Below are 19,907 nucleotides of genomic sequence, written 5' to 3'. Positions count from 1 at the left end.
GGCCGAAGGGTCTTCTTTACCTCAGTTAGAAGCGTAATCATTTACCACTATCATGTTCCTGTGACATTTTCTGGATTATCAATATATGAACGAGTCTGACTGTGGAATCTTGTGATTATATGACAGATTTGGCCATGCAGTTGAACCAGGGAAAGTTTGAATACAATGGCTCATGTGGGTAAGTGCTGCCACAGAGTGTTCCTGGAGAAACAGTGATTCCTGTCAGATCTCAGCCTGGCTCAGTCACTGTGTGTGTCAGCCTGGCTCAGTCACTGTGTGTGTCAGCCTGGCTCAGTCACTGTGTGTGTCAGCCTGGCTCAGTCACTGTGTGTGTGTCAGTCTGGCTCAGTCACTGTGTGTGTGTCAGTCTGGCTCAGTCACTGTGTGTGTGTGTGTGTGTGTGTGTGTCAGCCTGGCTCAGTCACTGTGTGTGTCAACCTGGCTCAGTTCAGTCATTCACACTCTGGCCTCTCAGTCGTTGTTGTTCGGTCAGAAGGTTGTGGGTTCAAGCCCTACGTGGGGGACTTTGAGCTCCTAGTTCAGGCTGACGCTCAATTGCAGGGCTGGGGGGAGCGCTGCAATTTCAGAGGTGCCGATCTTTGGATGAGACATTAAACCGAGGTCCCGTCTGTGACTGTTCAGGTGGATGTTAAAGATCTCATTTGAAAAAAGAAGGGAGTTTCTCTCTCCCCATGTCTTGGCCAACAAATCAAATCCCCCAAATCAAATCGGTCACTCACTCCATGGCCGTTTGTGCTGATGCATTTGCCTACAAATTACAGTGACTTTACTGTAGTCACTTTACAGTAAATCCTGTGACATGTTTTGAGATGCCTTTATCCTGACGCTGTATCAAATGGAATGATTATTATTGTTATTCTTGCTGCTTGTGTTGAGGAGTATTTATGACAAGCTACACCAGTGTTACTCTGTGTGTATTTGATTTCACTCTGTAACAGGTATCTCCTGAAGCCAGAATTCATGCGTCGCCCAGACCGGACCTTTGACCCATTCTCTGAGACCCCAGTGGACGGGGTCATTGCAGCCACCTGTTCTGTAGAGGTAAAACAGCAACAACTTGCATTGATATCAAACAGTTAGCATCTTGGAGCGTTTAACAGTGACAGAGCCTGACCTTCAGCTGAGGGGAGGAGAGAGGTGATTTGAAGATGGACAAGGAGGGGGTACGATTGAGGGAGTGAGTTCCAGAGTCTCGGGACGGAATGGCTGAAAGCACAGCCGCCGATAGCGGAGGGGATGAGGGACAAACAGGAGGCCAGAGCCAGTCGTAGAAGCCAGTGGAGTGGCCAGTTGGAGAGGCGCGGAGGTGCCAGGGCATGAAGGGATTTGTAGATGAGTGTGAGGATCTTGAAATCAATCCGTTCTGTGATTGGGAGCCAGTGGAGCCTGACGAGGACTGATCTGATGGGGGACAGAGTTTAGTGCAGACATGAGTGGTGGAGTTTTGAATCAGTTTATGAATGGTGGAGCTGCGGCGACCAGCGAGGAGGGCATTCGAGTAGTCAGGGTGGACAAGGGTTTTGGCTGTGTTGGGGGTGTGTTACGGTCGGAGGCAGCCGATGTGACGGGTGGAGAAAAGTAGTCCTGCCTAGGATGTGTGGAAGAAGGATAGTCGGGGATTGAAATTGAAATTGACGCTGGTTACACACAGGACACTGGGTGTTCTGGAGGGATGTCATTAGATTGGCCGAAGGGTCTTCTTATGAGGGGGTTTCACAGTGAGGAGAGAGAAGCGATCTCCACTGGTGGGGAGTCAGTGACTGGGACACACAGAGATCAGATAGTCACCAGCAAAGCAAGAGTTGAGCTGAGGGCAGGGGTTGGGAATGGCTGAGGCCAGGGGTTGGGAATGGCTGAGGCCAGGGGTTGGGAATGGCTGAGACCAGGGGTTGGGAATGGCTGAGGGCAGGGGTTGGGAATGGCTGAGGGCAGGGGTTGGGAATGGCTGAGGGCCAGGGGTTGGGAATGGCTGAGGGCAGGGGTTGGGAATGGCTGAGGCCAGGGGTTGGGAATGGCTGAGGCCAGGGGTTGGGAATGGCTGAGGCCAGGGGTTGGGAATGGCTGAGGCCAGGGGTTGGGAATGGCTGAGGCCAGGGGTTGGGAATGGCTGAGGCCAGGGGTTGGGAATGGCTGAGGCCAGGGGTTGGGAATGGCTGAGGCCAGGGGTTGGGAATGGCTCAGGGCAGCGGTTGGGAATGGCCGACTCACGTCAGTTGTGTAATTGTCATTGCTGCAGGTAATATCCGGCCAGTTTTTGTCGGACAAGAAGATTGGGACCTACGTGGAGGTAGACATGTACGGTTTGCCCACCGACACCATCCGCAAGGAGTTCCGCACCCGCATGGTGATGAACAACGGCTTAAACCCTGTGTATAACGAGGAGGCCTTTGTATTCCGGAAGGTACGTCCCAGATTCAGTCGGCTGCTTCCTGGCTTCCTGGGAACGTGGCGGTCGGTGTACAGGAAGTGAGACTGGACTGGGTGTCACTGTGTTTCAATCAGTTCTTAAAGTCAGTTACAAAGACTAGATTTTACAAAAAATGCACTTGATGGGGAATCAACGTGTGACATTTGTTTTGCTCAGCAGCACGACAGTCACATCTACACGGTCTTTTCTCTGTATGTACATCAGTGTGTGAGTGTGTGTGTCTGTGTGTGAGTCAATGTGTGTGGTACCTGTGTGTAAGTAAATGTGAGTATGTTTATGTGTGTGTGTCAGTGGGTTTGTGTGGGTGAGTGTGTGTGTCAGTGGGTTTGAGTGGGTGAGTGTGTATGAGCGTGCGCCATGCGCTGTGGTTCCTAGTGGCTGTGTAGGATGAGCTCGTTGGTTGAGGAGTCGTGTGAAGACAACGTGAGCTGTTCTGTATTGCAGGTTATCTTGCCTGACCTGGCTGTGCTGAGGATAGCGGTTTATGACGACAACAGCCGACTGATTGGCCAGCGGATCCTGCCTCTGGACGGGCTGCAGGCGGGTTACCGGCACATCTCCCTGAGAAACGAGGGCAACAAGCCACTCTCTCTGCCCACCGTCTTCTGTAACATTGTCCTCAAAACCTACGTCCCTGACGGCTTCGGAGGTAAAGCTGCTTAGGTTCAGGGCCATCAATAAACAGCTACGGCTTGTCTGTGGCAGAGTGTGTCAGCCCGGCTCAGTGTGTGTGTGTCAGCCCGGCTCAGTGTGTGTGTGTCAGCCCGGCTCAGTGTGTGTGTGTCAGCCCGGCTCAGTGTGTGTGTGTCAGCCCGGCTCAGTGTGTGTGTCAGCCATAGCCCAGTGTGTGTGTGTCAGCCATAGCCCAGTGTGTGTGTGTCAGCCATAGCCCAGTGTGTGTGTGTCAGCCATAGCCCAGTGTGTGTGTGCGAGATAGCCCAGTGTGTGTGTGTCAGCCATAGCCCAGTGTGTGTCAGCCGTAGCCCAGTGTGTGTGTGTCAGCCATAGCCCAGTGGTGTGTGTCAGCCCGGCTCAGTGTGTGTGTGTCAGCCCGGCTCAGTGTGTGTGTGTCAGCCCGGCTCTGACTGAGTCTTTGAAAAGCACTCAGACGTGCTGTTCTCCCTGTGTGTCGTTGTTGTGTGAGTGTAAATTGTTGTATAAAGATTAATGCTGAGCTCCTATTCTGCTGCCTCTTTCTGTTTGTTGACCAGACATTGTGGACGCTCTATCAGACCCAAAGAAGTTCTTGTCAGTGATGGAGAAGCGAGCTGACCAGATGAGGGCAATGGGAATCGAAACTGTACGTTAAAAATAATCAACTCCTCAACACTGATTGTAGCCTGCAGTTATTGATAACTCAGCGAGACAGATCTTTAAGGATCACCTGAACAGGCACATGTCTCTTGATTATGACGTCTCATCCGAAGGACGGCACTTGCTACAGTGCGGCACTCCCCCTAGCAATGCGTCAGAGCTTCAGCCTAGACAGTGGCTCAGAGTCGCCAACGTGGAGCTCAGACCCACAACCTTGTGCTACGCACAAGTGAGCAACGGAACCAGGCTGAGAGCTTTGTGTAGTTGAGGCCTGCTCCATGTCCCCCTCCCTGCCCGCTCTAGTATCATCATCAGACTTTCACCTTTCTGCCCCCAGGCTTTGGAAATCCATCCCACAGAAATCCATCCCTTTCGCCTTGCCCCCTCCCTTGACTCAAGACCCTCCTCTTCGACCGCGCCTTCAGTCACCCTCCTACCTTCCCTGCCCTCCTGATCCCAATTCCTAGCAACTCAGGACAACCTCCCGATGTGAAAGGTGCTGCATAAATGCAAGTTGCTTTTGGGCAGCTCCTGCTGACTTGGGCAGTAAAGCACAATGATGTTCACACGGGCCTTTCTCTCTGACTGTAAACAGAGCGACATTGCAGACGTACCGAACGACAGCTCCAAGAATGACAAGAAAGGGAAGAGTAACATGGGCAAGAGCAGCGTGACTCCCCAGTTGAGCTCCGAACTACGGCACAACTCTACGTTAGGCCAAGGCACTGGCAACAATGCCAAGAGAGGTGAGAACAACTGCAAACCACAACAATATTACTCTCGGGGTCAGGCTCCCACTGTTAAGCGTTCCGAGACGCTGCCCCGTGTGAAAGGCGTTGTGTAAATGCAAGTTGTTGTTGTCTTCTAACTTACATTTGATTTGGTGTGAAGAAAACGACAAAGATGGTGTGGAGTATAAACCCCGGACATGGACTAGTTGGACCAAACGGCCTTTGTGCGTGTTATCTCGCTCTGTATGTAACTTCAGTCCATGCCCAACACTCAGTGCTGCAATCTAATCTCTTCACAGACACAGCGGTGATATCTCAGGTTAACATTGAGGACCTGAAGCAAATGAAGGTAATTTTAATGAGTTTTTTTTGAAAACACGATAGCGTGACCTAACATCGTGTTCGAAACTTCCCCAAAAAGCTATATTGTGTGTAGCACACGCCCAGTTATTCTCAAGGTCGCCCTGAGTCACAGCTCAGCTGTCAGCTGTTCCCCCACACCCACTCTCCCCACTACGGCCTGGTCCCTCCACACTGCGTAGTCAATGCTGCTGCTGACCACACAGTGGCCACACTGCTCACTGGGTATTGTTACTCCATCATAACAACAAACGCCACAACACATTACATTTATACAGCGCCTTTCATGTCGGGACGACGTCCCAAGGGACTGGACAGTCAGGGATTTGGACCCGAGCAGGGGGTTGGGATCAGGAAGGGGTGGAGGGTTGGGCTAGGAGGGTGACTGAAGGCGCGGTCGAATAGGAAGGTCTTAAGGCGGGCCTAGAAGGAGGCGAGGGAAGGGATCAAGGCAAAGGGACTGTGGGACGGAGTTGCAAAAGATGGAGGCTGAGAGGCTGGAGGACCGATGCTGATGGTGGGACAAGCCAGGCGGGGGAACGTGGCGCCTGCTGAGCAGAGGGAGTGGACAGATCGATATGGGGTTTGTGGGTCGCAGAGGTAGGGAGGAGCAAGGCCATGGAGGGCTTTGAAGGTAATCAGAGCACACTGGGTATTGTAACTTCACTCGTGCTAGAACCATAAAGCCATAGACGTATACAGCACAGAAGAAGGCCATTCGGCCCATTGTGTTTGTGCTGCTCCTTTAAGAGCAATCCTTTCAATCCCATTTACCTGCTCTTCCCCACCATATCCCTCTAAGCTACGTTACTCCTCTTTAGGTATGTATCTAGTTTCCTTTTGAAAGGAAAGGAAACTATGGGAACTCTCTCCTCGCCGGCCTTCCCGCCACCTCCCTCCACAAGCTGCAGGTCATTCAGAACTCTGCAGCTCGTGTACTGTCCCGCACCAGGCTTCGGACCACATCACTCCCACCCTCGCTCGCCTCCACTGGCTCCCCATCCCCCAGAGGATTGATTTCAAGATCCTCATCCTCACCTACAAGGCCATTCACGGCCTTGCTCCCTCCTACCTCTCCAACCTACTATCCCCCTACCTACCTGCCCGTACCCTCCGTTCCTCTGGCTCCGGTCTGCTCCACGTCCCCGGCCCCAACCGCCCTACTATCGGTGGTCGGGCCTTCAGCCTCTCAGCCCGAGGCTCTGGAACTCCATCCCCCAGTGCCTTCGCCTTGCTTCCTCCCTTTCCTCCTTCAAGGCCGGTCTCAAAACCTTTCTCTTTGACCGTGCCTTCAGCTCCCTCTCGACTCTCTTCCTCCTCCTCGCTCCCTCCCTTCCCTCCCCTCACCCTGACCATTTCCCCCTCCTCTCTCCCTCCCCTCCCTCCCCTCACCCTGACCATTTCCCCCCTGCTCGGGTCATGACCCAACTGTGCAGCGCCTTGGGACGTCCTCCTGACGTGAAAGGCGCTCTATAAATGGAATCTTGTTGTTGTTGTTGTTGAAAGCTATTATGGATTCTGCCTCAACCGTTGCTCCTGGCAGGACATTCTATATCCTAACCGTTCTGTGAGTGAAAACATTACTCTTAACCTACCCATTTGCTCGGTTACTAACTATCTTGCATTGATGCCCTGTAGTCACTGACTCACTGACCAGTGGGTATAATGTCTCCCTATTGACTCTTATCACATCCCTGAGCATAGGGCATACAGGGAGTTGTTCGGGTCTGGAATGCACTGCCTGAAATGGTGGTGGAAGCAGATTCAATAACAACTTTCAAGAGAGATGTGGATAGATATTTGGAGAGGAGAAATTTGCAGGGCTATGGGGCGAGCGCAGGTGAATGGGATTAATTTGGACAGCTCTTTCAAGGGCCGGCACAGGCACGATGGGCCAAATGGCCTCCTTCTTTGCTGTATAATTCTATGATTCTATGTGTCCCTGGATTTGGTTCACAAAATACGGTCACCTTATCCAGGATGGAGTTGCAGAGAGCGGATAGGGAATGGCAGATAGGGTGAGTTTCAAGCGAGGACAGTAAAATCATTTTTTTTTACATTTTAGCCCTACTTGAAATTACTGAAGAAGCAACAAAAGGAATTGAGTTCGCTGAAGAGAAAGTACTCCAAGGTACAGGATCTGCTGCGTTCATCAGAACAGCCCACCCACGGGAGACCATCAGCCCACATCCCACCCAAACTCCGACCCCTCCCATCCCATCACTGTTTCCCAACATTTAACAACGACAAGTGTGAAAAATCTCTTCATTTTGCACCTCAATGGGAATCCCACTTCCCACAGTTGTTAATAATAATAATCCTAATAATAATCCTTACATTTGATACAGCGCCTTAAACGTCTCAAAGCGCTTCATAGAATAGACTGTAAAATGAATTGACTGTATTTTTGGGGCGAAACCCGGCAGCCAATTGTGCACAGCAGTGTCCCGCAAACAGCCGTGGATTGGAACATAGGAACAGGAGTAGACTGTTCAGCCCCTACAGACATGCCTTGAACAAGGCGAGGGTGGGAGCGAGGTGGAAGGACTCTGGATGGAGTTCCAGGAAGTGCGGACAGAATGGCTGACGGTGAGGATTGGGAAAGGACACGAGCTGCAGAGTTCTGGACGATCTGCAGCTTGTGTAGGGAATTGTGTATGGCGTCCTGTTAGTCGTTAGAGCACTCGCCTCGCAAGCGAGAGAACCTGGGTTTGATTCCCGGGCAGGAAGAAACATTGCGCACGCACACTTCCTGACTCCACATGCCTATGTCTACCGAGCAGTAAGTAGGAACCCGGTTGTTAGTCAATTGGAAGATTGCTTTCCCTTCAAAAGTAAATAAATAAATAGTCACTCAATCCATGATTGTTTGTGGGACACCGCTGTGTGCAATTGGCTGCCGCATTTCGCCCACAAAATACACAGTCGCTATACTTTATAGTATTTTCAGGGAAGTGCTTTGAGACATCTCAATGACGTTATAAGGCGCTATATCAAATTCAAAGATTATTATTATTTGAATCCAACCTTAAAACCCAACTCTCTGCCCGTGTGTATGGCTCCCTCCCCCTGCTCGGGGTCCCCTTCCACTTCCCCTCCCCTTCCCCTCCCCCTGATCAAGCAACGAGGCTTGTTTGCAGACGCTGTGTTTGTAGGAATCGATTCGAATGTCACGATTACTCCCTCCCTCTCACCCTCTGACGTCAGTAAGGTGTATACACACACCCCCACCCACCAAAGCTGACGTCTTTTCTGCTGCTCTGGGAAAGAGCTGCTCATATGATCTCCTGAAGCACAAAGCTCACAGCACTGCCGTTTAATAGGGACCCACGTTATTCTCCAAGAAGCTGATGATGCAGAGATTTTTTTTCAGAGAGAGCGAGAGCTGCATCAGATGTTGGCAGATATTAGTGATGCTGGCTTGTGTTAAACAGCTGCGGGCAAAGCGTGGGACTTGATCGACTGCAGCTTTGTAATGAACGTGTGCAAGGCACAAATCATTTCACATGGTGCTTTCATTCATTTCATTGCTGATTGGGTGTATTTTTGCAGAATAATAACCCTTTGCATTCGATGCAGCACCTTACCACATTGTGTAAACGTCCCAAAGCACTTTTCAGGATTTGCTGTAAAGTGCAGTGACTGTGTGTTTGTAGGTGAAGGCAGCAGCCAATTTGCGCACAGCAACATCCCACAACAGCCAGGAAGAGAGTGACTGAATTATATCTGGAGGGTTTATCGGCCAGGGCACCGAGAGAGAGAAACTCCCTTCTCTTTTTCAACAGCGCAGCGGGATCTTTAACATCCACCTGAACAGGCACAGACTTGGTTTAACGTCTTATCCAAAGGACGGCACCTCTGACAATGCAGCACACCCCCCAGCACTGCGCTGTGAGCTCAAAGTCCTGACGTGGGGGGTTGAACAAACAACCTTCTGACTCAGAGGCAGTCGAACCACACTGTAAGGATTTGATGAGCCTCATTCTCAAAGCTGTTTCCACTTGTTGGCAACCAGTAACAGCTCTGACAGGGAGGTTAGCATAGTGTGTGAGGGGAATAGTGGGGGGAGTAGAGTGATGTAGGAGAGGGGAATCATGCTGCGGAACTCTGACCATCTGTCAGTGCCTCACGAGTTTGCTGTAAGGTGTAGTGACTGTATTCCTGAGTTTCATTCAGATATGGATGTTGAGGTTATGTTTTCCCAGCGTTTCTTGGTTTTGTTTTTGTTATTCTTGAAGGAAGCAGTTTAAATAACCATTTCAACACGATAATAATACTCGCATTTGCTTTCTCGCCTTATCACATCGTTTAGACGTCTCAAAGTGCTTCACAGGATATACTGTAAAGTGTAGTGACTGTGTATTTTGTAGGTCGAAACCTGGCAGCCAATTGCGCCCACAAACAATTGTGGATTGAGTGACCACATTTTGGGGGAGGGGATTATTACCCCCAGAAAGCGATTCGCCAATCGACTAACAACTGGGTTCCTACTTACTGTAAGGTAAACAGAGGCGTGTGGAGTAAGGAAACTTGCCTAAGGTTTCGCCCTGTCCAGGAATCGAACCTAGGTCTCTTGCTTGCGAGGCGAGGGCTCTGACCATTACGCTACAGAACTCCATGTAACCCAGGTTGCGTTCTGTTGGCATGTTGTGCGAGCTGCGGAGAGCATGTTTAACGCTCAGCTTCTGGTCCACAGGAGCAGAGCTCCACTCAGAAGCTCCACTGCGTACAGGTGGACAGACTGGTGGCTCAGCACGACAAGGAGAAGCTAACACACGAGAAGATTTTAGACAAAGCCATCAAGAAAAAAGGGTAAGGCAGATCTCAGCATCATCTTTCATTCAGAAACTGGTTTGAAATTTCACGTTTCAGTTCATATCTCAGCCTGGCTCTGTCACTGTGTGTGTGTGTGTCAGCCTGACTCAGTCACTGTGTGTGTCAGCCTGACTCAGTCACTGTGTGTGTGTGTGTGTGTGTGTGTGTGTGTGTCAGCCTGGCTCAGTCACTGTGTGTGTGTCAGCCTGGCTCAGTCACTGTGTGTGTGTGTCAGCCTGGCTCAGTCACTGTGTGTGTGTCAGCCTGGCTCAGTCACTGTGTGTGTGTGTCAGCCTGGCTCAGTCACTGTGTGTGTGTGTCAGCCTGACTCAGTAACTTGGTGGGTCAGCCTGGCTCAGTCACTGTGTGTGTGTGTGTGTGTGTATCAGCCTGGCTCAGTCTCTGTGTGTGTGTCAGCCTGGCTCAGTCACTGTGTGTGTGTCAGCTTGGCTCAGTCGTCACTGTGTGTGTGTCAGCCTGGCTCAGTCACTGTGTGTGTGTGTCAGCCTGGCTCAGTCACTGTGTGTGTGTCAGCCTGGCTCAGTCACTGTGTGTGTGTCAGCCTGGCTCAGTCACTGTGTGTGTGTGTCAGCCTGGCTCAGTCACTGTGTGTGTGTGAGTCTGGCTCAGTCACTGTGTGTGTGTGTCAGCCTGGCTCAGTCACTGTGTGTGTGTGTCAGCCTGACTCAGTCACTGTGTGTGTCAGCCTGGCTCAGTCACTGTGTGTGTGTATCAGCCTGACTCAGTCACTGTGTGTCAGCCTGACTCAGTCACTGTGTGTGTGTGTGTGTCAGCCTGGCTCAGTCACTGTGTGTGTGTCAGTCTGGCTCAGTCACTGTGTGTGTGTGTCAGCCTGACTCAGTCACTGTGTGTGTGTGTCAGCCTGACTCAGTCACTGTGTGTGTCAGCCTGGCTCAGTCACTGTGTGTGTGTGTGTGTGTCAGCCTGGCTCAGTCACTGTGTGTGTCAGTCTGGCTCAGTCACCGTGTGTGTGTGTCAGCCTGGCTCAGTCACTGTGTGTGTCAGCCTGGCTCAGTCACTGTGTGTGTCTACTCTCGTGTCTGACACAGGAGATTGTGGGTTCAAGTCTTCGGGTCGGGGCCTCTGAGCTCACAGTCTGGGCTGACTCTCCAGTGCAGAGCTCGGGAGAACACTTGAGACTCAGCTTGTTGCTCTCACACTGAGGATCATCTCCCCTTATATCGCGGGGTCCATAGCTGTGTACAAACCCAGCACAGAAACGCTGATCAAAGTGTGGCCTCCACTTTTCACAGTCACTACCCTTGGCCTTCAGAGAGGCGGTGCTCGATGGGAGAACGGCTAATTAGTGCAGTAAAATAATCCAGTCTGGACAGCACTCTTACATGCTCTCTGCGGTCATTTTTTCTTTTGAATCTCATTCTTCCTAAACAAAGGTCTTTAAATAATAATCCTGGCACTTGATCTAGCGCCGTATTATGTCTTCGAAACGTCTCAAAGCGCTTCACAGGATATACTGTAAAGTATATATTTCGTCTGTACATTCTGTGTGTGAAACATAATCAGTGTGAGAGAGCACTGTGTGACAGAGCACTGTGTGACAGAGCACTGTGTGACAGAGCACAGTGTGAGAGCTCAGTGTGACAACAGTGTGACAGAGCACAGTGTGACAGAGCACAGTGTGACAGTGTGACAATACACAGTGTGACACAGCACAGTGTGAACAATACATAGTCTGACAGTGTGATAATACAGTGTGACAGAGCACAGTGTGACACAGCACAGTGTGACAGTGTGATAATACAGTGTGACACAGCACAGTGTGACAGTGTGGGAGAGCACAGTATGACAATATACAGTGTAACCAGAGTGCAGTGTGACGGTGTGACAGAGCACAGTGCTGATGGGAAGGTAGTGGATTTTATTGATTGTCTTTCTCTTTGTTGTTCTCCAGGGAAAGCAACTGTGTTGATTTGAAGAAAGAAACAGAGATGAAAATCCAGTCACTATCTTCAGACCACAAGATGAAGGTAATCTCTTCTGGGTCCTGTGACAAAAGGAACGAGGCCATTCGCTGGACTTTGTGTCGTCCATTTAACTGTTATGTTTCCTCCTCCTCTGAGCTGTGAGTTCAAGCCCCAAGTCAGGACACTGAACTCAGGAGGAGCTGTATCAAAATGCAAGGATTATTATTGGAGTTAGGATTGTTGGCCAGAACATTGGGAGAGAGAAACATCCTTCTCTCTTTGTATAGACTGATCACTGTGATGGGTTTCCTTGTGTGTCAGAACCCGGCTGATGATGATAATAATAATAATAATAATCCTTGCATTTGACACAGCGCCTTATCACGTCTTTGAGACGTCTCAAAGCGCTTCACAGAATATACTGTAAAGTGAATTGACCATATTTTGTGGGCGAAACGCAGCAGCCAATTGCACACAGCAGCGTCATGGATTAAAGAGGCTAATTCTTTTTAAGGAATTATTACCGCCAGAAAAGCAATCCGCCAATCGACTAACAACCGGGTTCCTACTTACTGCAAGGTAAACAGAGGTGTGTGGAGTAAGGAAACTTGCCCAACATTTTGCGCTGCCCGGGAATCAAACCCAGATCCTCTCGCTTGCGAGGCGAGGGCTCTAACCACTGAGCTACAGGACTCCACAATGGGTTTCCATGTGTCTCAGATACCCAGCTGATCACTCCTGGGGGTGGGGGGGGCTGGGGGCTGTGGGTGGGGAGGGCTGGGGGCTGTGGGTGGGGAGGGCTGGGGGCTGTGGGTGGGGGGGGCTGGGGGCTGTGGGTGGGGGGGGCTGTGGGTGGGGAGGGCTGGGGGCTGTGGGTGGGGGGGGCTGTGGGTGGGAGGGCTGGGGGCTGTGGGTGGGGAGGGGTGGGGAGTGCTGGGGTGGGGTGGGCTGTGGGCTGCGGGCTGTGGGTGGGGAGGGCTGGGGGTGGGCTGGGGGCTGTGGGTGGGGAGGGCTGGGGGTGGGCTGGGGGCTGGGGTTGGGGAGGACTGGGGGCTGGGGTTGGAGAGGGCTGGGGGCTGGGGTGGGGAGAGCTGGGGTCGGGGAGGGCTGGGGGTGGGGAGGTGTGTGGGAGGGCTGTGTGATGGGGGTGGGGAGGTGTGTGGGAGGGGTGTGTGGGAGGGCTGTGTGCTGGGAGTGGGGAGGGTGGGTGCTGGGGGGGGAGGTGTGCGGGAGGGCTGTGTGCTGGGGTGGGGAGGTGTGGGGAGGGCCGTGTGCTGGGGGTGGGGAGGTGTGCGGGAGGGCTGTGTGCTGGGGGTGGGAGGTGTGGGGAGGGTGTGTGGGGAGGGCTGTGTGCTGGGGGTGGGGAGGTGTGCGGGAGGGCTGTGTGCTGGGGGTGGGGAGGTGTGCGGGAGGGCTGTGTGCTGGGGGTGGGGAGGTGTGCTGGAGGGTGTGTGCGGGAGGGGCTGTGTGCTGGGGGTGGGGAGGTGTGCGGGAGGGCCGTGTGCTGGGGGTGGGGAGGTGTGCGGGAGGGCTGTGTGCTGGGGGTGGGGAGGTGTGCGGGAGGGCCGTGTGCTGGGGGTGGGGAGGTGTGCGGGAGGGCCTGTGTGCTGGGGGTGGGGAGGTGTGCGGGAGGGCCGTGTGCTGGGGGTGGGGAGGTGTGCGGGAGGGCCGTGTGCTGGGGGTGGGGAGGTGTGCGGGAGGGCTGTGTGCTGGGGGTGGGGAGGTGTGTGGGAGGGCTGTGTGCTGGGGGTGGGAAGGTGTGTGGGAGGGCTGTGTGCTGGGGGTGGGGAGAGCTGGAGGAGGTTATTGCTGTGACAGAGACAGTGTTTGTGTTGGCAGATGAAGCAGCTGGTGGGCCAGCAGACCAAGGAATGGTCTGAGATGGTGAACAGTCATAATGCGGAGGAGCAGGAGCTGCGGGACCTGCATGTGATGGAGCAGTGCGATGTGCTACGTAAGCTGCTGGTCAGTGAGCACGAGCAACAAACACAGCAGCTCAAGGTCATCCACGACAGGTAGGGCAGTGAGGCCTCCCCACACCCCTACCCACTCTGCCCAGGCCAATGAGACAACCCCCCGCCCTGCCTCCTACACTGCCCCCGCCCGGCGCCACCCCTCCCTGCCCCACTCCCTGCCCTGTTCCCTGCCTACTGCCCTCCACCCCACCCTTCCCCAGGCCCAGCAAGGCAGGGTCTCCCCATCCCTGCTACATCCCGTGGCTGCTGGTGAGATGTTTGTGTGCAAATTGACTGTCTCGTTCGCCCACTAAATACACAGTCACTGTATTTTAAAACAATTCCTGCGAACCCCTTTGAGATGTATTCCTGATTGCTCTATCGAATATGAGATCATTACTTAATCTATTGAAAAGTTTAGTGATTGAGTATTTTGTAGGCCAACGAGGCAGCAAATTTGCACACAGCATCATCCTACTAACAGCCATGGAGTAAGTGACCGATTGTATCTGGGGGATTGTTGGCCAGGACAGCGGCCATCTTTAACATCCACCTGAACATTTGTGTCAGACATGGTTGGTTGCTCTTTCGCCTCTTGAGTCAGAAAGTTGTGGGTCCAAGCTGTGCATTACACACTTGACCTCACCCGGTCTTGGCTGACGCTCCAGTGTATTGCTGATGGGAGCGCTGAATTGTCAGAGGTACCGTTATTTGGACGAGGCTTTAAACCCAGGTCCCGTCTGTGCATGTTCAGGTGGACGTCAAAGATCCCGCGACACTGCTACAAAAACAGAAGGGAGTTGCTCTCTCCCGGTGTCCTGGCTGACAATCCCCCAGAATAGAATTAGTCAGTCACTTCATGGCTGTTTGTTGGACACTGCTGTGAGCAATTGGGCTGCTACATTCACCTATAAAATACACAATCACTACACTTTACAGTATATCCTGTGAAACTCTTTGAGACATCTCTATCTAACAATAATAATAATTATTAAAAATTATAATAATCCCTCACGAAAAAAGCACAATAATAAATTGGCCGCTTCAAACCACGACTGTTCGTGGGACGCTGCTGTGCGCAATTGGCTGCTGCGTTTCGCCCACAAATATAGAGTGAATTCACTTTACAGTATATTCTGTGAAGCATTTTGAGACGTCTAGATGACGTGATGAGGCGCTATATCAAATGTAAGGATTATTATCTATAGTAAAGGCGAGGATTATTATTATATTATCCGCACAGAAAAAGGCTATGCCTCTAAAAATAAATTCACTCTGTTATTCTCAGCCATTAAAATAATATTCTTTCTGCACAGGGAGAGACAAAATTGCCTTCCTAATAAGATGGAATGATCTCTTGAAGTTAAAACCTGTTTAATGTGGTCGCAAGCAGTCAGGTAGTATTTAACTGCTGGCAAGGTTTCTAATCAGAAAGCTGATTCTTTTGTTCATGTGTTGTATCCTGGTGGCTGCTAGGATACATCGCTCTATAAATACAGTATATAAATATATATATATATATATATAATGATGCACCTCAGCAGGAACGCAAAGAAAAGCCAATTTCTGAATACATTGTAATATGCATTTGCTACAGAGGCTTCTATGCTCGGAGGGTGTCTCCTAGCACCTCACTGTACACATGAGGATTGCTTGTTTTGCTGTCCAGAAGAAATTGGTTGTTCACGTCATGGCTGTTTTGGGGCACTGCTGTGTGTAAATTGGCTGCGTCGTTCGCCTACAAATCATGCAGTCACTACAGAAGAAGCTTTTACAGGTGTGCTCCTGACGTGAATGGCACTATATGTAGCTCAAGGATTAGTATTAGAAGTATATTGCACCGTTTTGTAAATTGTGTTGAATAAGCCTATTAGTGTTTCATCGGACTGGGCCAGGGAATCCTCCCACTCAGCTCCTGTTAACCCTGCAAGCCAAAGCCCTAACAGGGAGGGTGGTCCTAGCTGGACAAGCCGCGGGAAAGCTTGCCGGACAGTAATATCAATGGCAAGCTATGTGGTTTTATCCGGTTAGACTCCAGCAGTTACCCCAACGCACATTCTGGGGTCCCCAAGCCTTGGCTTTTGCCAACCTGCGCCTAATACTTTCCAGAATTAGGTAAACAGGATGTGTCCCTCCAGGGAGAGAGTGCGCATTCCATTCCAACAATTTCTCTCTGGGATTTCCATGTGTAGGTGGGATGCAGGGAAACCTCAGCTTTGTTTGGAGACTCTGAAGCATGGGTCAGACACTCGGCTGGGCAAAAGAAAAGTTTCATTGGATACCCCAATATCCCACAAACAGTAAACCTTGTGAAGGTGTTGGAGATGCCCACCGGACGTGATAGGCTTTGTAACAATAACAACAATAATAATATTTGCATTTGATATAGCGGCTTATCTGGTCTTCAAGACGTCTCAAAGCGCTTCATAGTAAAGTGAATAGACTGTATATTTCTAATTCTATGTATGTATCAAGTGCGAGGACTGTTATTATTGTGATCGACCCAACTGTAGTGCTGAGCGGGGTGGTTGGATGGGGGGGGGCTTACAGAGCCAGGCCGTCAGCTGTACCATTACTCTCTGAGAAAGGTCTTCCCTGTGCTTTGTTTCCCAGGCTCAGCAAGGAGATGAAAGCCAACCAGGCCAAGAGCTCGATGGAGAACAGTAAAGCCATCAGCCAGGACAAGAGCATCAAAAACAAGGCGGAAAGAGAGAGGCAAGTGGACCATCCGTGTCTGTTCTACTTGGGATCAGACAGAAACAGCTCAATATGTCTGGGGGAGCCTAGGCTTTGCTTTGGGATTGACGTTTCAGAAGCCCCTAACCACTGGAGCCCGCACGTCCCTCCTTTCGGTCTTTAAATCCTGCCTCAAATTCTACCACTTTGACCTAGCCTGTTGTGACCTCCCCTCGCTTGTCACTTTGATGGAATTCTGCCACTCTGATGGGTTTCCCCGTGTGTCAGACCCCCAGCTGATCACGGTGATGGGTTTCCTTGTGTGTCAGCACTGCCTCTTTGGAGTGTTGTCCTTCAGATGCCACATTAAACTGGGTGTGTCCTGTTTAGGTGGACATTAAAGATCCTTTGGCGCGATTGGAAAAGAGAAGGGAGTTTCTCTCTCCTGGTGTCCTGGGCAACAATTTCCCCAAATAAAATTGCTCATTCGCTTCATGGCTGTTTGTGGGATGTCGCTGTGCGCGAATTAGCTGCCGCATTCACCCACAAAACATACAGTCACTACACTGTATAGTAAATCCTGAAACATCCTCCCTCGTCCTTCCATTGTATCAGATGTGAGGATTATTCTTTGTAACGTAACCTTTGTAAGGAAGCAGTGACTGCCTGTGAAGTGAACCTTGAGTGGAACTGAGCTAGCTGACGCTCTCTTTCTCTCGCCCTCTCCCCAGACGGGTCCGGGAACTGAACAGCATCAACACCAAAAAATTCCTGGAGGAGAGGAAGCGAGTACGTTACTGCGTTAAGTAGACAGAGTCCTGTTCTTTCCTCTGTGCGGTGGCAACGTGCAGCGCAGGCCTGTTAGATTGCGGTAGCCTCCAGCGGTAAAACACCAGTCGGCTGACTCGCCAAAAGAAAATGGCCGATGTCTGGCTGGTCAGGTCACCAAGCAGGAAGAGACGTCGAAGGCCACCTCGTGACCTGGAAGTTGGCTGATTTAGCGCAAATATCCCACGTGGGAAGCTGGGATTTCTCTCCAATCGTGTGTAAACAAAGGGATGAGTTGTTCGCCTATCCCACTCATGGGTTGGATAGGAGCGCAGTGTTTTCAAAAAAGGCAGCCCGCGATAGCAGAAGACAGCAAGGGCTCAGGGTGGGGACATTGAGAACTGTCTTCTGTCACATTCGCTTGCTTCATATTTGGTACCTCATGTCCATCACCATAGAAACGGACCACCATGCCGGTCTTTGCTCCTTCTCAGGAGCCATAATTCCTAGCCCCTGCTCTCTCCCCGTCCCCTCTAATCCTCTTCCTCTAAACGTGCGTGTCCAATTCTCTCTTACCCCCCCGCCACCCCTTGCCCCCCTTCCCAATCAACTCTACTCTTTAACAGCCCCTCCTTTAAGTTTTAAGCCCCTCATTCTTACAAATCACTCCATGCCTTAGCAGTTCCCTACGTCTCTGACCTGCTCATAAGCCACTGCTCTGCTCAGCTGTCACAGGCTTGCTGCACATCCCCCAACCCCTCCACACCATTACCATCAGTAGCCGAGCCTTCAGCCACCATCCCATAACCTCTGGAACACCATCTTGTGCTTTATTTATCTATCTTTAAATCCGACCCAAACACTTTGACCACGACTTTGGTTTGCCTCCCAACCCCTCCCACCAATCCTTGCTCAGTATGCAACCCTGCGCTGGTGAAATGTTATCCGATGTGAAGGGCACTGTACAAATGCAATTTGTCGTCCGTATACTCACCCGTGCTAAACTCCGTACCCCATCACCCCAGTCCTCGCCAGGCTCCACTGCTCCCTATCACATAATGGATCGTTTTCAAGATCCTCTAAATCATCTGCAAATCCCTTCATGCCCTGGGACCTCACTAACTCCTGACCTGCTTATTTCTCAACCCACTATCCACTGCCTCCACTCGGCTGGCTCCAACCTCCTGCACATTCCCTCATCCCCTCCGTTCCACCATCGTCGGCCGTGCTTTCAGCCAATATGCCTCAGGTCTGTAGAAATCTCTCCCCCAATCCCTCTGCTTTGCCCCTCGTTCCCCTCTTTTAGATTACACCTGAAGACTTTCCTCCTCGACCGTACTTACAGTCACCTCCTGCCACCCCACCAGCTCGGCATCATACTCCGCCATAGTTAAGCGCTCCGAGGCACTACCCCACGTGATGGGCGCTGTGTAAGTGCAAGTTGTTGTTTAAGTACAATATGTAACATTGTTTTGTAGCTTGCAATGAAACACGTCAAGGAAGCGGAACAACTGAAAAAAGCTCAACTTGAACAGCTGGATGGTTTGGAGAAACAAAACGAACAGGTAAAAAGTTATCTGCTTTGATAGTTAAACTTATACAGACTTCAGTTGTAGGAAAAAGACCAATTGCAGGACAACCCTGCTATAATGCGGGTTCCCCTGGGGCTCAAACCGTTTCTTACCCAGAAACTGAAATGGAGCCTCTTTGTACATATTTCCCCAGCTCAGATGCAATCTCTACATTTTGCAGCGCCTTGGGACGTCCTCCTGATGTGACAGCCTCTGCATAAATGCTATCGGTTGTTGTTGTTGTTAGGCACTGACTGACATGTGAAAAGCGATGAAAGGGCTTCGTTCTGCATCAGATTATCACAGTTCTAAATGGCTAGAAACAAGGCGTCCTATTTGATGATTCCAAATCAGCCTGCGATACCAAAACAGCCATCAGCATTGTTTATTGTCTAACACGTGGGGAATCTTGGGCTCCTCAAGCCTTGGCTCTCGCCAGCCGGTGTCTAATCCTTTCTGGGATTAGGAAAGCAGAATGCATCCCTCCAGGGAGAGAGCGCAGAGCGCACATTCCATTCCAGACACCGGAAATTTCAATATACAATGCAAAATTTGTTTATATATACCACCTTTCACATCCAAAGGACGTCCCTCTGGTATGTAGGCAGCAGATATACGTGGAACTCTCAGTCTGGTTTGGAGACTCTTAAACATGGCGATGTATTTCTGTGTGTATCCAAAAAAATGGTTGTGGGTCCAAGCCCTACTACGTCAGGGACTCTGAGCTCACAGTCCAGGCTGATGCTCCAATGCAGTGCTGGGTGGGGGGTTATGGGGAGCGCTGCATTGTCAGAGGGGCCGTCCTTCATGTGAGACGTTAAACCGAGGTCCCGTCCGACGGCACCTTCAGCAACGTAGCCCTAGACTGAGCTCAAAGTCCCAATTCGGGGTTTGAATTGGCAACCTTCTGACCTAAAGGCAAGAGTGCTCCCGACTAAATTAGGCTGTCACCAATTAGTGGTATTGGGGATCTGGGTCTCAACACATTCAATGTGAAGGACATTAAACACACAGCTACATTGCCCCCAGTGGGAGAGAGTCTTTCTGTTTGAAATATAAATTGAACCCGATGTCATAGATCTCTGTATAACCCAAATTTTATAAACTGACATTACTTGCACTCTAGGACTCTTCCTTGTGTGAGGGCACTATACAAACACAAATTGTGATGGTACTGTGTACAAAATTGGCCACCGCCTTCGTCTACAAAAAGCACAATCACTACACTCCACAGCAGATTCTGTGAAGCACTTTTGAGACGTTTTGACGTGATGAGACGCTGTATCAAATGGAGGATGATTATTAATATTCTGCTCCTCAGT

At 50.9% G+C, this 19,907-nt stretch overlaps 1 protein-coding gene across 4 annotated transcripts in view; it reads left to right on the top strand.

Moving 5' to 3' along the window:
* LOC103171709 (1-phosphatidylinositol 4,5-bisphosphate phosphodiesterase beta-4) overlaps positions 1-19,907 on the top strand; it is a 123,518-nt gene that overhangs the window by 94,186 nt on the left and 9,425 nt on the right. For all 4 annotated transcript variants that reach the window (XM_042332841.1, XM_042332842.1, XM_042332839.1 and 1 more), the window contains exons 25-38: positions 127-178; positions 960-1,062; positions 2,258-2,422; positions 2,894-3,098; positions 3,661-3,749; positions 4,359-4,509; positions 4,794-4,843; positions 6,920-6,985; positions 9,551-9,666; positions 11,603-11,678; positions 13,455-13,630; positions 16,184-16,285; positions 16,978-17,035; positions 18,493-18,579. In XM_042332841.1, the coding sequence (XP_042188775.1) occupies positions 127-178; positions 960-1,062; positions 2,258-2,422; positions 2,894-3,098; positions 3,661-3,749; positions 4,359-4,509; positions 4,794-4,843; positions 6,920-6,985; positions 9,551-9,666; positions 11,603-11,678; positions 13,455-13,630; positions 16,184-16,285; positions 16,978-17,035; positions 18,493-18,579 (1,496 nt within the window). The remainder of the gene's footprint in view (positions 1-126; positions 179-959; positions 1,063-2,257; positions 2,423-2,893; positions 3,099-3,660; positions 3,750-4,358; positions 4,510-4,793; positions 4,844-6,919; positions 6,986-9,550; positions 9,667-11,602; positions 11,679-13,454; positions 13,631-16,183; positions 16,286-16,977; positions 17,036-18,492; positions 18,580-19,907) is intronic.

This window comes from Callorhinchus milii, unplaced genomic scaffold (assembly GCF_018977255.1).
Source record: "Callorhinchus milii isolate IMCB2004 unplaced genomic scaffold, IMCB_Cmil_1.0 Scaffold3, whole genome shotgun sequence".
NCBI classification, from domain to species: domain Eukaryota; kingdom Metazoa; phylum Chordata; class Chondrichthyes; order Chimaeriformes; family Callorhinchidae; genus Callorhinchus; species Callorhinchus milii.
This window is presented reverse-complemented; position numbering and strand designations above follow the sequence as displayed.